Below are 12,721 nucleotides of genomic sequence, written 5' to 3'. Positions count from 1 at the left end.
AGCATTTGCCTCGCCCCGCCCCGCCCCCACCTCAGCCAATCAGCGCGTTCGCTTTCAACTCCTTCCTTCCCCGCTGGGCTGCTGAGGGCTGGAGGCGGGCCCGTGAATGGGTGCCCGAGGTAGCTGGGAAGTTGTGTCCGGTGCTCCCAGTCTCTCTAGGGTCCGGGCCGGCATCCTGACGTAGCCACCGGGCGCGCCCCGCAAGAGCAGTGCAAGGTAGGATAGGGCGTAGCCAACGGGACAGCGTCCTGAGGCAGCGCGTTCCCTCCAGGCTGCCGTAGTCGCCGGAGCCGGTGGCCACGTGACCTAGGGCTGCGCCATGGCGGCCCCGAGGCCACTGTCCCGCTTCTGGGAGTGGGGGAAGAACATCGTCTGCGTTGGGAGGAACTACGCGGACCACGTCAAGGAGATGCGCAGCGCGTTGCCCAGCGAGCCCGTGCTCTTCCTGAAGCCGTCCACCGCTTACGCGCCCGAGGGCACGCCCGTGCTGGTGCCCACCTACTGCCGCACGCTGCACCACGAGCTGGAGCTGGGTGTGCTCATGGGCAGGCGCGGCCGCGCAGTCCCGGAGGCCGCCGCCATGGACTACGTGGCCGGCTATGCCCTGTGCCTGGACATGACCGCCAGGGATGTGCAGGACGAGTGCAAGAAGAAGGGGCTACCCTGGACTCTGGCCAAGGGCTTCACGGCCTCCTGCCCGGTCAGCGCCTTCATCCCCAAAGAGAAGATCCCTGATCCTCACGCCCTGAGACTGTGGCTCAAGGTCAATGGAGAGCTCAGGCAGGAGGGCGAGACATCCTCCATGATCTTTTCCATTCCCTACATCATCAGCTACATTTCTAAGATAATAACCTTAGAAGAAGGAGATCTTATCTTGACCGGGACGCCTGAGGGAGTTGGGCCAGTTAAAGAAAATGATGAGATCGAGGCTGGCATAGACGGGGTGGTCAGTATGAGGTTTAAGGTGGAAAGGTCAGAATATTAAGTACACAGAGCGCCTTCGCTTCCTGTCGGGAGAGAAGGGAGCAAGACAAACAAGTAAAGGTTATTAAATGTGACTATCTTTTAATAGAAACTAGTTCTAAAGAATGATTCGATTGGGTTGCTAAACCTCAGTCAAGAAAAATGGACCTTTTGGAAAAAAACATGATCTGGATAAGCTGGGACAGAATTAGAAACAACCAAAATAAAGTGATGCTTTCCACCAGGAGAATGTATTGAACCAAACCTTCAGAGGTCTGTTTCCTGAACTGAATAAGACTTTTCAGTGAGTCTTTCCGGGATCAGTAGTTCAAGACTTAATATCTGCGAAATCATGTTCCAAGTTCCTTGGGACTTGACAGTCATCTAGGGGCATGTGTGGAAATAAAAATTCCCAAATTTACTGGCCCATTCCAGACTAGCTGAATCAACTAATGGAATTAATCTCCAGGGAAGCTTTTTACAGAGCACTCCAACTGATTCTTAACAGGGAAACATGAAAAATACTACTCCTTGTAATCAGTTAACTTAGTTTTATTTGTTACTGACCAGTTGATGAAGACTGCTCCTGTTTACTTTAGGTATCTATACTGGTCTATAGATTCTAAGTTTGGGAGATAATTTTGAAATTACTGTTTCCAAATAAATGTGCTATATTTGGTGTAGCCTAAAAGTGTACTTGTTTCCCTAGCAGGGCTTCACACCTTGTTCTTTGACCTTTCACCTCTGGAACAGTGCTCTAATGATTAACTGGCACTCCCACCTCCCACCTCATGACCAGAGGAGGAGGCTACAGAAGTTGAATGATCTGGGAGTGCTACTGCACCTTTTTGGATGAGCAAGGCAGTATGCACAGCATGGCTTTAATAAGGCCCATGGAGTCCTCTAGGGTTAAACCGGAGGACTAGTGAACACAGAAGGTATTGGCTGACCCTTGGGGAAAGTTTAAGACATCTACTTTAATAATAATTTATTGAGCACTCAGTACTGTTGGGTATTATGCCAAGCATTATTTCACGTTCACATGTGACTATCAAGATGTGAGGATGGTATTATTGCTACTATCCCTGTTGTACAGACAAAGACAAAGATTTAGAGGCTTGGAAGCCTGGCTAGGGTCACTCCGCTGAGTGGCAAAGCCAGGATGTAACCCAGCTGTCCCAAGCTGAGAACTTGGAAGTCTTAACCACAATCAGGCTACATCTTGTATGTTTAAGCATATAAGATTAAAACATTTAGGTATTATACAATCCTCATGTTTAAGTTATAATTTATTAGGATGTTCCATAATAATTGAGTTTAAATATCATGCTATCTTAACTACTTTTATCTTTTTGATTGTTTTTTTTAATTGCTTAGCAATGGATGTTTAATGAAGAATATGGAAAACAGGTAAGCAAAAAAGAGTACATTTTCCTACCCAGAGAAAGCCAAATTAAATGGTGTGTATTCCAAATCTGTAAATGTACTTCTTGAAACAGAATTTGCTCACAACATACAATTTTCTGATTTGCTTTTTGCACTGTAAATGGTGACTGTCCTTTTCCATATCAATGAAGACATTTCTGCAGTACTGTTTTCATTGATTATGTATGTTTCTAAGGTTAGGCTTCTGGTTTTGGACATGGTGAAATCAGCATATTTGTTAATCCCTTTGGCTAGGTTCCCACAAGTGGAAGGGTCTGGTCAAAGGGTATGCTCATGCCAGTCTGGCTGGCAGATACAAGGTTCAGTTGGAATGTGTCCACCAAGTCAACAGACATAGAAGCAAGCTGATGGCATAAGGTGGGAACAGTGCTCACATGTCACTCCTGGACCAGCACAAGCCAGTGCCCCTGGGGCAGTGTTCACCAAGTAGTGGAGCAAGCCTTGCCACAAACATCTGACATCAGCATTGAAAGCACAGCACTTAGTCTTTGGATGTAAGAATCAAAAACTGAGTGGTATGGGCTGGGGCAGTAGCTCAGTGGCAGAGTGCTTGCCTTGCACTTGTGAGGCCCTTAGTTCAATCCTCAGCACCACATGGAAATACATAAAATAAAGGTTAAAAAAAAAAACTGCCTAAGTCCTATAATTTCTGAGATTACTAAAGGAAACTTAACACCCAGAAGGTACATTTTTCTTCAACTTGAAATAAATTTAGACCTACAAAAAAGTTGAAAAGCTAATAACAAAACCTTTCGTTAAATTCAACAATTGTCATTTGTTAATCACACTTAAGAAAATAATTACATAAGGTATTATGTAATGTATGCTTTAAAAAGCCAGGCATGGCTGGGCATGGTGGTGCACACCTGTAATCCCAGTGGCTCAGGAGGATTGCAAGTTCGAGACCAGCCTCAGCAAATTGGCGAGGCCTAGGCAACATAGCAAGACCCCAAGACCTCTGTCTCAAAAAGCAAAAAAGGAATGAGGATGCAGTTGAGTGGTTAAGTGCCCTGGGTCCAATATCTGGTACCAAAAAAAAAAAAAAAATCTTTTGCACAGAAGCCTGGGATCCTTTAGGGTACCTAGCAGATAAACATGTGCCCTGTGCTCCTCTCATGTACAGAGTATGGAGCCATATGCCACCCCAGCAGAACCTTCAGGGGAATCCTAGGACCCCACCTCCCCAATTTACAAAAAGCAATGTGAAACCTACAAGTCAAAAGAGGCTACTCCTAGGAAAGAAGCTCCTGAGGGGTACAAGGGAGTTGGCAATGAGATAGGGGTGTACTTGAGTTAACGTGGAGTGTGCATTTCTTCTACTTGGTTTGGTGCCTGCATTCTGGCTAATCTACAACTGAATTTCAGGTATTGACTAGTTTGTAATCTTCGTTTTGTAAATGTGTAAACTTTTCAAAGCGCCTCTGATTTGGTGTGGCTTGATACTGAACTGGAAAATTCCTACATCATCAGATTAAGCCATCAAGGCTGTCCCTTGAGTGACAGGGACAAGGGGCTTTTGCAGCTTGGTGCCCGTGGCATTGAGAAGGTAAGTTAGAGCCCTCTGCTGGCCATGCTAGGCTCAGCTGCTGGGAATAGTATTTCCTATGTGCCTGTACTGGGAGCCTCTCTTCCATGCAGTGGAAACCAGTGATGAGACAGCTGGAGAGGCTCAGGCCCACAGGCCTTGGCTTGAGGCCTGGTGCTTCTTGACCGCTGTGGGAGGTCATCGCACCAGGACATGGCCCAGCAGCCCTGACACCACCTGGGCAGCACCTTCCTGCCTCCTGCTCTGGTGGGTGGGTCCCTGTTGGAGGGCATCCATGCCCACTCTTGCTTTACCAGCAGCCTCACTTCTCCTCCCTGTCTCCTCCTCCACCACTCTTCATCCTGCCTTCCCTCTCCACCCTCCAAACAAACTCACATCTCCTCCCCACAGGAGAACAAGAGGGAGTTCTTCATCAGGCCCATTTTACACAACTAGGTCAAACCCTTTACTACCTCACTTACTGTCTGGAGTTGGATCCACTACAGGTCAACTGATGTCCTTCCTCTGTGACTGCATACAGTAAAAGCCAAAGAAAACCTTAAGACAGGATCAGTTTATCTCCCAACACCAACTTGACAAGTTGTATATACTCACTTTTCCCTTTCTATTCAATCCTGTGGTGGAGGATGTGTGGCCTTCTGAAGTGCCAAACACAGTGAGGGGTAGTGGACCCTCCCAGGCTGTGGGCAGTGCCGACTAAGATGGGGTCTTCACAGGCAGGGGCTGGAGCCTAAAGCTAGAAGTTCAGATTGGTGTGGAGCCAAGCAGTGTACTCTGGGGCTCTTCAGGGAAAACAGGTCCAAGGTGGCCATGGCCTGAACATCATGAATAGGTCCCCCTTCAGAGCTCCTGGGTCTCAGGCACTGCTGCCAAGGCTTCTGAAGTTGGTCTCCTCCCTGCTGATTCAGGCTCATAAATGCCAAGCTTGAGGCCACGAGCCCTTACAGCTTGGGTAACCCCAGTGTGTCATCGCTGAGAGCGAGGGATTAGAGAAGCTTGGTGGCAATCAAAACCCCCACTCCTGCTCTTCCCACCAACTCTGGGAGCCCCTCATTTTCCTGTCAGGATGAGCTGTGGTCCTACTCAAAGAAAGGCATTTTGAGAGTGTCCAATCTTTTTCCACAGAACCAAGACAAGGTAAGGCAGCCTAAGAGAAAAGATCATTCACTTCTGCAGAGTGAGTGTGTTTATTAACCCACATAAACGTTCTCCAGCATGGGGCCAGGCAGAGTCAGGAGAAACAGCCTCCAAGGAGTGAGTGCAGGTGAGCGTTCAGACTGGCCGCAGACCAACTGCACAGGGAGCATAGGACAATCATAGAACTTCTCGCCACACAACACAATTTTATCTGTAACCTTCAAATTAGGATTCCATTTTAAAGAACAGAAACTCCTACAGTTTTCCAGACTTTAAAATGACATTGGGTTTTACGCATGTCCTTGTCCAGACAAATTCCTACTTGCCTCAGCAGGATCTGCAAGCTTACATGAGAGTATGCTGATTCTCAGTCCACCCCTGGCTCTGTGCGACAAACCAAACTGGAGGGAGGAAAAGAGAGGGTTAGTTTTAAACACTGCCTTGAATATAAAATTGAAAACCAGTCACTACAAATTGAGAACTAAAACAAAAGTTTTGTTTACTATGTTAACATAAACTTCAATTAGAGCTGGGCACAGTGGTGCAGGCCTGTAATCCCAGTGCCTGTAGAGGCTTAGGCAGGAGGCTTGACCGTTTGGGGCCAGCCTGGGCAACGTAATGACACTATGTCTCAAGAGTACAATTTTTTAAAAAGAGCTGTGGATATAGTTCAATGGTAGAGTGCCCCTGAATTCAATCTCCAGAACCCAACCAAAACAAAACCCAAAAAACATTTAATTAGGGTTGTCAGATGATGGAAAGATCTAGTCCCAGGCAGAGCAGAGGAGAGAAATTACGGGTCTGGCTTCTGCAATGGCTTTGTAAAATCCACTTCCCTTTTCATGTCACTTCTCTCAGGGAGGAAAGTTGGGATTACAAATCCCACATGTAGAAAGAGAATTTACTGTGTGTTCAGAGTATCAGTGGTGACAGACTGCAGCAGAGACATCTGTTAGGCCAACTGGGAAATGAGTGATTTAACAGTAATGTCTTATTTCTATCATTTACAAGTACTTTCACCAACATTGCATTTAATAAAGAGTGGAAGGACTTAACCTCTTTAATTTCAAAGACTAAGAGAGAAAAATGTACCAACTTCAGGAAAAACTGAAACTGTAAATGGGCAGCAAAGTTAACTCCCTTCAGGGGAGGCCACCTTGGTCAGGACTGGCAGGGGACCTTTAGAGCTGTCTGGCTCTATGGGGACTATACCCACCACTGCACTGGCTGAGCCTTCTCTGATTGTGGGTCCTGGCAACTGATTGTGATAGAGGCCCCACTTGTTAGTGGGGCCTACTGAACCTTATCTGGGAGAAGATGATTGATTCTGCCTGTGGAAGAGCGTTTGCATCTGCAAACCCAAACCCAGTTCAGCATTTCTGATTGTCTGCCTATGTCTGTCTTTCTGATTCTACTTTGAACTATATTTTAAAAAATATTTTTGTTCTGGTTGTAAATGAACACAATAACTTTATTTACTTTTACGTGGTGCTGAGGATCGAAATCAGGGCCTCACACATGCTAGGCAAGCACTCTACCACTGAGCAACAACCCCAGCCCCTGAACTCTTTTTTTTTTTTTTTTTTTCTGGTACTGGGAATTAAACCCAGGATCCTCTACCACTGAGCTACATCTTTTAATTTCTGTTGTTGTTATTGTTGTTTGTTTGTTTGCTGGCCTTGAACTTGTGATCCTCCAGTCTCAGCCTCCTGAGTCACTAGGATTTTAGGCATGTGCCACCATGCCTAGCTTGAGCAATTTTTTTTGCATCTTATTGGTCCCTTCATTAATTAATGAGTTAAATCTTTGGCTGTGTTCATTTTATTTTTATATGAGAGTCATGGTTTTACTTTTTTGAAAATTATTTTTTAATACTAATACCAGACTAAATGACTTAGAAAAATACCTTTTTTTTTTTTTTTTTTTTTTTGGTACTGGAGATTGATCCCAGGAGCACTATACTACTGAGCTACATCCCTAATCCCTTTTGCCAGGGCTGGTTTCAAGCTTGCAATCTTCCTGCCTGAGTCTCTGAAGTAGCTGGGATTACAGGTGTGTGCCATTGCTTCCGACTTACCATGTGGTTTGAAACATTAAAATGAATACCTTTCTTTGAAATCACTCCAAAAGAACCATTTTGAGTAGCAAGGGTGGAATTTGTTTTTCTTTTCTTTTTGTGGTGGTACAGAATGAACCCAAGAGCATTTTATCCCTGAGCTACATCCCCATCCCTTTTTAACTTTGCTAAATTGCCCGGGCTGACCTCAAATTTGTGATTCTTTTCCTTCTGCCTCCCAAGAAGCTGGGATGAACATTATTTTTAGTGTACATATGGGAAGTGTATACAATGATCCATCTGTATAGGAAGATTTTGGTTTTATAGTGTTAGCAATGTGAAGTTCTTATTTTTTAAGCTGCTGTTCTGTTCTAATTATAGCAGTTGAAACTGTGTTTGATTCTCATGATCTCTATCACATTGTGTGATATAGTAGGATCATGCTATACCTTCTCAAAATCTCTGTTAAATCCAACTTAAATACCTCTTAGAGACTGGGAATGAACTCAACTGGTATAGCACTTAGCTAGCATGCAGAAGGCCTGGAGTTCAAAGCCCAGTATTTTAAACATACTCTTTGGAATACAATATCCCTTTGCTTGAGGGCAATTTGTTATTATAGTTGAGCCCAGTTTGGAAAACTGTGAGAAAGTTTCCATGAATTTAAAGTGATCAAACTCCTAAGCAAGGACTTGAGGGTATCCAGATAGGGAACAGTCAGTACTCCCTGGGCCCCTGAGAGTCTGAGGAGATGCAGTACATGGCTGCTAGTCCTCCTCAAAACCAGGCCCTATAAACACTGGCATGACCACTGGCTACTGCACATCTGCATTTCAGAGATGCTTGAGGCCACAAGGAAAGGAAGCCTGCCTAGGGATGGTCACGCCTGTGTGAGGCGAGGTGGAAAAGCAGAAACAGTTTCAGCCTCTGTGGGGCAGCACCACATTCACAGCAGCACAGTGCTTACCCTGTTGCTCCCACCCTCTCCCCAGCACACACCGTGAGGTTCTGGAGTCTGAGGTCAAATGATATGTCTGCTCATGAATGTGCTTTCAGTATTAAATCCCAGTACAGTAACTGTCAGTACATAAAACTCACGTCGACCAGAGCACCACAGCCTTAGGTGTGACTGTGGAGAACAATGTGTGGGCCGAGTCCCCTCCCTGTGACCTGGGCACATGGCAACATTTGTTGTCCTCACTGGGGTCAGGGGTGTTTGTCTCGCTGCCTCTCCCCTTTCCACACCTGTGCACTAAGGTTCCACACTGAAGCGTAGCTCCTGCTTCAGGGGCCAGCTCTGACTCTGCAGCACTACAGGGCCATGAGCTTCACCAGCTTGGGGAAGGCCACTCATCTCCCAGTGGCAGCATGGGAGTGATAGAATTGGGATTCAGACCAATCGCTCTCATGCCAGAAGCTAAGCCCCCAACTGTGCCATTGTGCCAATCTCTCTCATGCCATTACCCTCGCTCAGTGAAGGACAGTGCCACACGGTGGGGAGGGCTAGGGACAGCCCAGTTTTCACTCTGGAGTGTACTGCCTTGTCCTGAAGTTCACATTAAAGGATATTTGCTTTGTTGGTCTATTTCTTGGTGTTATCTCTAACTCCATTTAGACTATATGATTTTCATTATTTCTAGGGGAACCAAATCCTACTGCAATCTGCGAATTGGGCTTGCTTTATTTACTTATTTGGTACTGAGGATTGAACTCGGGGCATTCAACCACTGAGTCACATCCCCAGACCTATTTGGTATTTTATTTAGAAACAGGGTCTCACCAAGTTGCTTAGCGCCTCACCATTGCTGAGGCTGGCTTTGAACTTGCGATCCTCCTGCCTCAGCCTTCCTGAGCTGTTGGGAATACAGATGTGCACCACCACACCCAGCAGAATTAGACATTATTAAAAATAATAAGTTCCTGGGCTGGGGGAATAGTTCAGTGGTGGAGCATTTGTTTAATATAAGCAAGGCCCTAGGATTTATCCTCAGCAATGAAAAAAGAGTTCCCTAATTTATTTGGTCATGTACATTTCTTCATTGTTTGAATATACAGAGTAGCAGTACTATAAAAATACACTGACTTTTACATAAATTTTGCTTCTTTCCAAAAGAAATTGCCACTTCAATGCTGTTTTCTGTTCATCCGTCATTACAAGAAACTCATTCACCTAGTTAGAGAGAAAAGATCAAACACATATTTCTGAAGTATAAATACTTGATTCATTTTGACAACATTGTGAAACAAACTTGCTCATGAGAAATAGAATATTATTCTTAGTAATCACCCAGATCAATTCTTTTTACAGAGGAGATAAAGCAAAAAAAAAAAAAAAAAAAAAAAAAAGCTACAAACAGAATCTCCAAAGCCATTCACAGGTTGGGAACAAAGATGTGGTACAGGCTTGCCTGGCAAGTGCATAAGGCCCTTGGTTCAAACCCCAGCATCGCCCAAAGAAAAGCAGAAGCTAACTTTTTTTTTTAATATTTATTTATTTATTAGTTATTGGCGGACACAACATCTTTGTTTGTATGTGGATGTGGTGCTGGAGGATCGAACCCGGGCCGCACGCATGCCAGGCTAGCGCGCTACCGCTTGAGCCACATCCCCAGCCCCCAGAAGCTCACTTTTAATAGATCTTGTATTGTGTTTGGTTTGGTACTGGGGATCAAATCCAGGGCTTAGCACATGCTAATGAGATGGGGGTTTTTCTTTAAATATTTATTGTTTTAGTTTTAGATGGACACAATATATATTTTTTAAATGTGGTGCTGAGGATCGAACACCAGTGCCTTACCCATGCTAGGCAAGCACTTTACCACTGAGCCACAACCCAGCTCAATAAGATGGTTTTAACAATAAAAACCATCTGCCTATCATCAAATGCAGGTGCTAGCCCAGCCTCCAGGTGTTCTGAAGCAACCATGCCAGGGAGAGAATACATGGCTGAATTTATACAGCTGGACAGAAGAAATCTGACCAGGCCCTCCTTCTGGAACAGCCACTGAATGCCTGGCCAGCATCGCCAACATGTTGTTTGACCCATTGTTACCTGACTGTATAAAACATTGTGTTTAGCACCCCCACTTTGCTGAAGGCCTCAGTCATTATTCATAATAATCAATGTTAGCTAGGATTTTAATATGCAATATGTAATAATTTGTTCATTAAAGCAATTGTGTGTTTAAGCCATGATGTTTTTCCCCAGATCTCTTTATTAGTGATTAATTTCTGTCAAATGTTCTTCAAAATAAGCTTATTTTTGAGGAAAAGAATTCCATTTGGAGGGATGGGGTTGTGGCTCAGTGATAAGACACTTGCCTAGCATGCATGAGGTACTGGGTTCAATCCACAGCACCACATAAAAAAAAAAACTAACTAAAATAAGATATTATGTCCATCTACAACTAAAAAAAAATTTTTTTTAAATTTTAATATTTATTTTTTAGTTATCAGCGGACACAACATCTTTGTTTGTATGTGGTGCTTAGGATCGAACCCGGGCCGCACACAAGCCAGGCGAGCGCACTACCGCTTGAGCCACATCCTCAACCCAAAAAATATTTTTTAAAAAAGGAATTCAGTTTGGAAATATTTCTAGATATTTCATCATTATTGCTATTTACCGTGCAGCCCAAGGTCTCCTCAGCAACACTTCCTGTGAGACTACAGGAATGGAGGGTACCTGTGTGGTCAGTAAGATCAACCAGCATGTGGAAGCTGGGAAAAACAGATCTAAATCCTGAAGAACCTTTGTTGCAAGTTGTACAAGCATTGGATGCTTCATTAAGAACATAACCACAGCTGGAACTGAAAAGAAACAAAGATGATGATACAATTTGATGATCCTAAGTGACAAATTTGAACTCTAGAACTGTCCTTCAACATGTGAGTCAGCATGTGGAACGAGCACTCAGTGCCAGGCAGGACCTGAGACAGGGGTGAGGAGCTTCCCAGGCACAATTCCAAACTGAATTCTTTTCCACCTGTGACCACAGAGACTGAGTCTACGTCCTCCCACTGTCTGCCCTCCTCCCTTCCCTCTACTGGGGTCCCGCCCAACCAGAGGTCCTACCATCTCATTGCCCCGGGGGGGGGGGGGGAACCTTCCTCTCCTGCACTCAGCCCACACTTGTCCCTTCTCAGGACAGCTGCAGTCTTAGGCTTAGGCTTCCACACTGATGTGTGCAGTCATGTCCCTTCCTTGCTGTTGCAGGTGAGCTGAGGGCAGGAATCCAGAAGGCGATGTCTTCTGGAGTCAGACACATACCCACACAGTGATGGAAATGTGCAGAACAGGCATACACACACAAATGACCTCGTGGAATCTGCACAAGCCTGAATATGACCATGGCATTGAAAGGACTTAGTCCTGGCTGTGGTGAGGTACAATAGCTGGCAAAATGTTTCCCCTGGGGGAACGCCAGACAAGGATGTGAGAGAGCTCCCTGTATTATTTCTTACAATTCCATGTGAATTGAGACTTACTTCAATAAAAATTTGAATTACAAAAATCCACAGGGTACTTTCACAATAACACTTTAGATGTTTTTTGCCAAGCATGGTCTGGTCACGATTTCTTAATCTTCTGGGGCTCACTGTCCATGCAAGGAGATATGACCTTGACCTCGGAGAGAGGTCACACATTTCTGCAGTGGAGAATCACATTGCTACAGACATGACAACCAGTTTTCTACTAACTTTAAGACAAGTCTGTTATCCCAGCTAAAACTATTACATCTTTATATTTAAGGATTGCAGAAATACGGTAATTTTATTTTACTTTAAAAGTCAATTAGGGCTGGGGATGTGGCTCAAGAGGTAGTGCGCTCGCCTGGCATGTGTGCAGCCTAGGTTCGATCCTCAGCACCACATTCAAAAAAGATGTTGTGTCCGCCAAATACTAAAAAATAAATATTAAAATTCTCTCTCTCTCACTCTCTCTTAAAAAAAAACATTAAAAAAAAAAGTCAATTAGGGGGGTTGTAGTGCAGTGGCAGAGCGCTTGCCTAGCATGTGTAAGGCACTGGGTTCGATCCTTAACACCACATAAAAATAAACAAAATAAAGGCATGCTGTCCATCTACAACTACAAAAAATATATATATCAAACAATGTTAATTAGGGGGGTGGGGTTGTGGCTCAGCAGTAGAGTGCTCGCCTAGCACGTGCAAGGCCCTGGGTTGGATCCTCAGCACACATAAAAATAAATAAAATAAAGGTATTGTGTCCATCTACAACTAAAGAAAAAAAATTAAAAACAGTCAGTTAGGGGCTGTGGTTGTGGCTCAGTGGTAGAGTGCTTGCCTAGCATGTGTGAGGCATTGGGACTGTGTTAGATTCTCAGCACTACATATAAATAAATAAAATAAAGGCCCATTGACTATATATATATATATATATATATATTGTAGTTGTAGATGGATATAATACCTTTATTTTATTTATTTATCTTTATGTGGTGCTGAGGATCGAAACCTAGGGTCTCACATGTGCTAGGCAAGTGCTGAGGTATAACCCAAGCCAAAGACAACTAACATATTTTTTAAAAAATCAATTATAGCTGGGTGTTG

At 44.4% G+C, this 12,721-nt stretch overlaps 2 protein-coding genes across 2 annotated transcripts in view; one reads left to right on the top strand and one right to left on the bottom strand.

Annotated features, from left to right (window-relative positions):
• Positions 1 to 77: 77 nt before the first annotated feature.
• On the top strand, positions 78 to 1,654 carry FAHD1 (fumarylacetoacetate hydrolase domain containing 1). The gene has a single exon (XM_081300132.1). The coding sequence runs from the start codon at positions 320 to 322 to the stop codon at positions 983 to 985; it is 666 nt and encodes a 221-aa protein (XP_081156258.1). The 5' UTR covers positions 78 to 319; the 3' UTR covers positions 986 to 1,654.
• A 2,993-nt stretch (positions 1,655 to 4,647) lies between these two features.
• MEIOB (meiosis specific with OB-fold) overlaps positions 4,648 to 12,721 on the bottom strand; it is a 34,322-nt gene continuing 26,248 nt past the window's right edge. The window contains exons 12-14 of the mRNA XM_081300133.1: positions 10,775 to 10,958; positions 9,232 to 9,318; positions 4,648 to 5,493 (exon numbers count right to left, since the gene is read on the bottom strand). Coding sequence (XP_081156259.1) covers positions 5,383 to 5,493; positions 9,232 to 9,318; positions 10,775 to 10,958 — 382 coding nt within the window. The 3' untranslated portion in view covers positions 4,648 to 5,382. The remainder of the gene's footprint in view (positions 5,494 to 9,231; positions 9,319 to 10,774; positions 10,959 to 12,721) is intronic.

Source organism: Spermophilus citellus (genome assembly GCF_964194105.1).
Source record: "Spermophilus citellus genome assembly, chromosome: 6".
NCBI lineage: Eukaryota > Metazoa > Chordata > Mammalia > Rodentia > Sciuridae > Spermophilus > Spermophilus citellus.
Note: the sequence above shows the minus strand (reverse complement) of the source record. Positions and strands in the feature narration are given on the sequence as shown.

Coding starts and splice junctions, on each gene's coding strand:
- FAHD1 (XM_081300132.1), top strand. CDS start 320: ATGGCGGCCCCGAGGCCACTGTCCCGCTTCTGGGAGTGGGGGAAGAAC.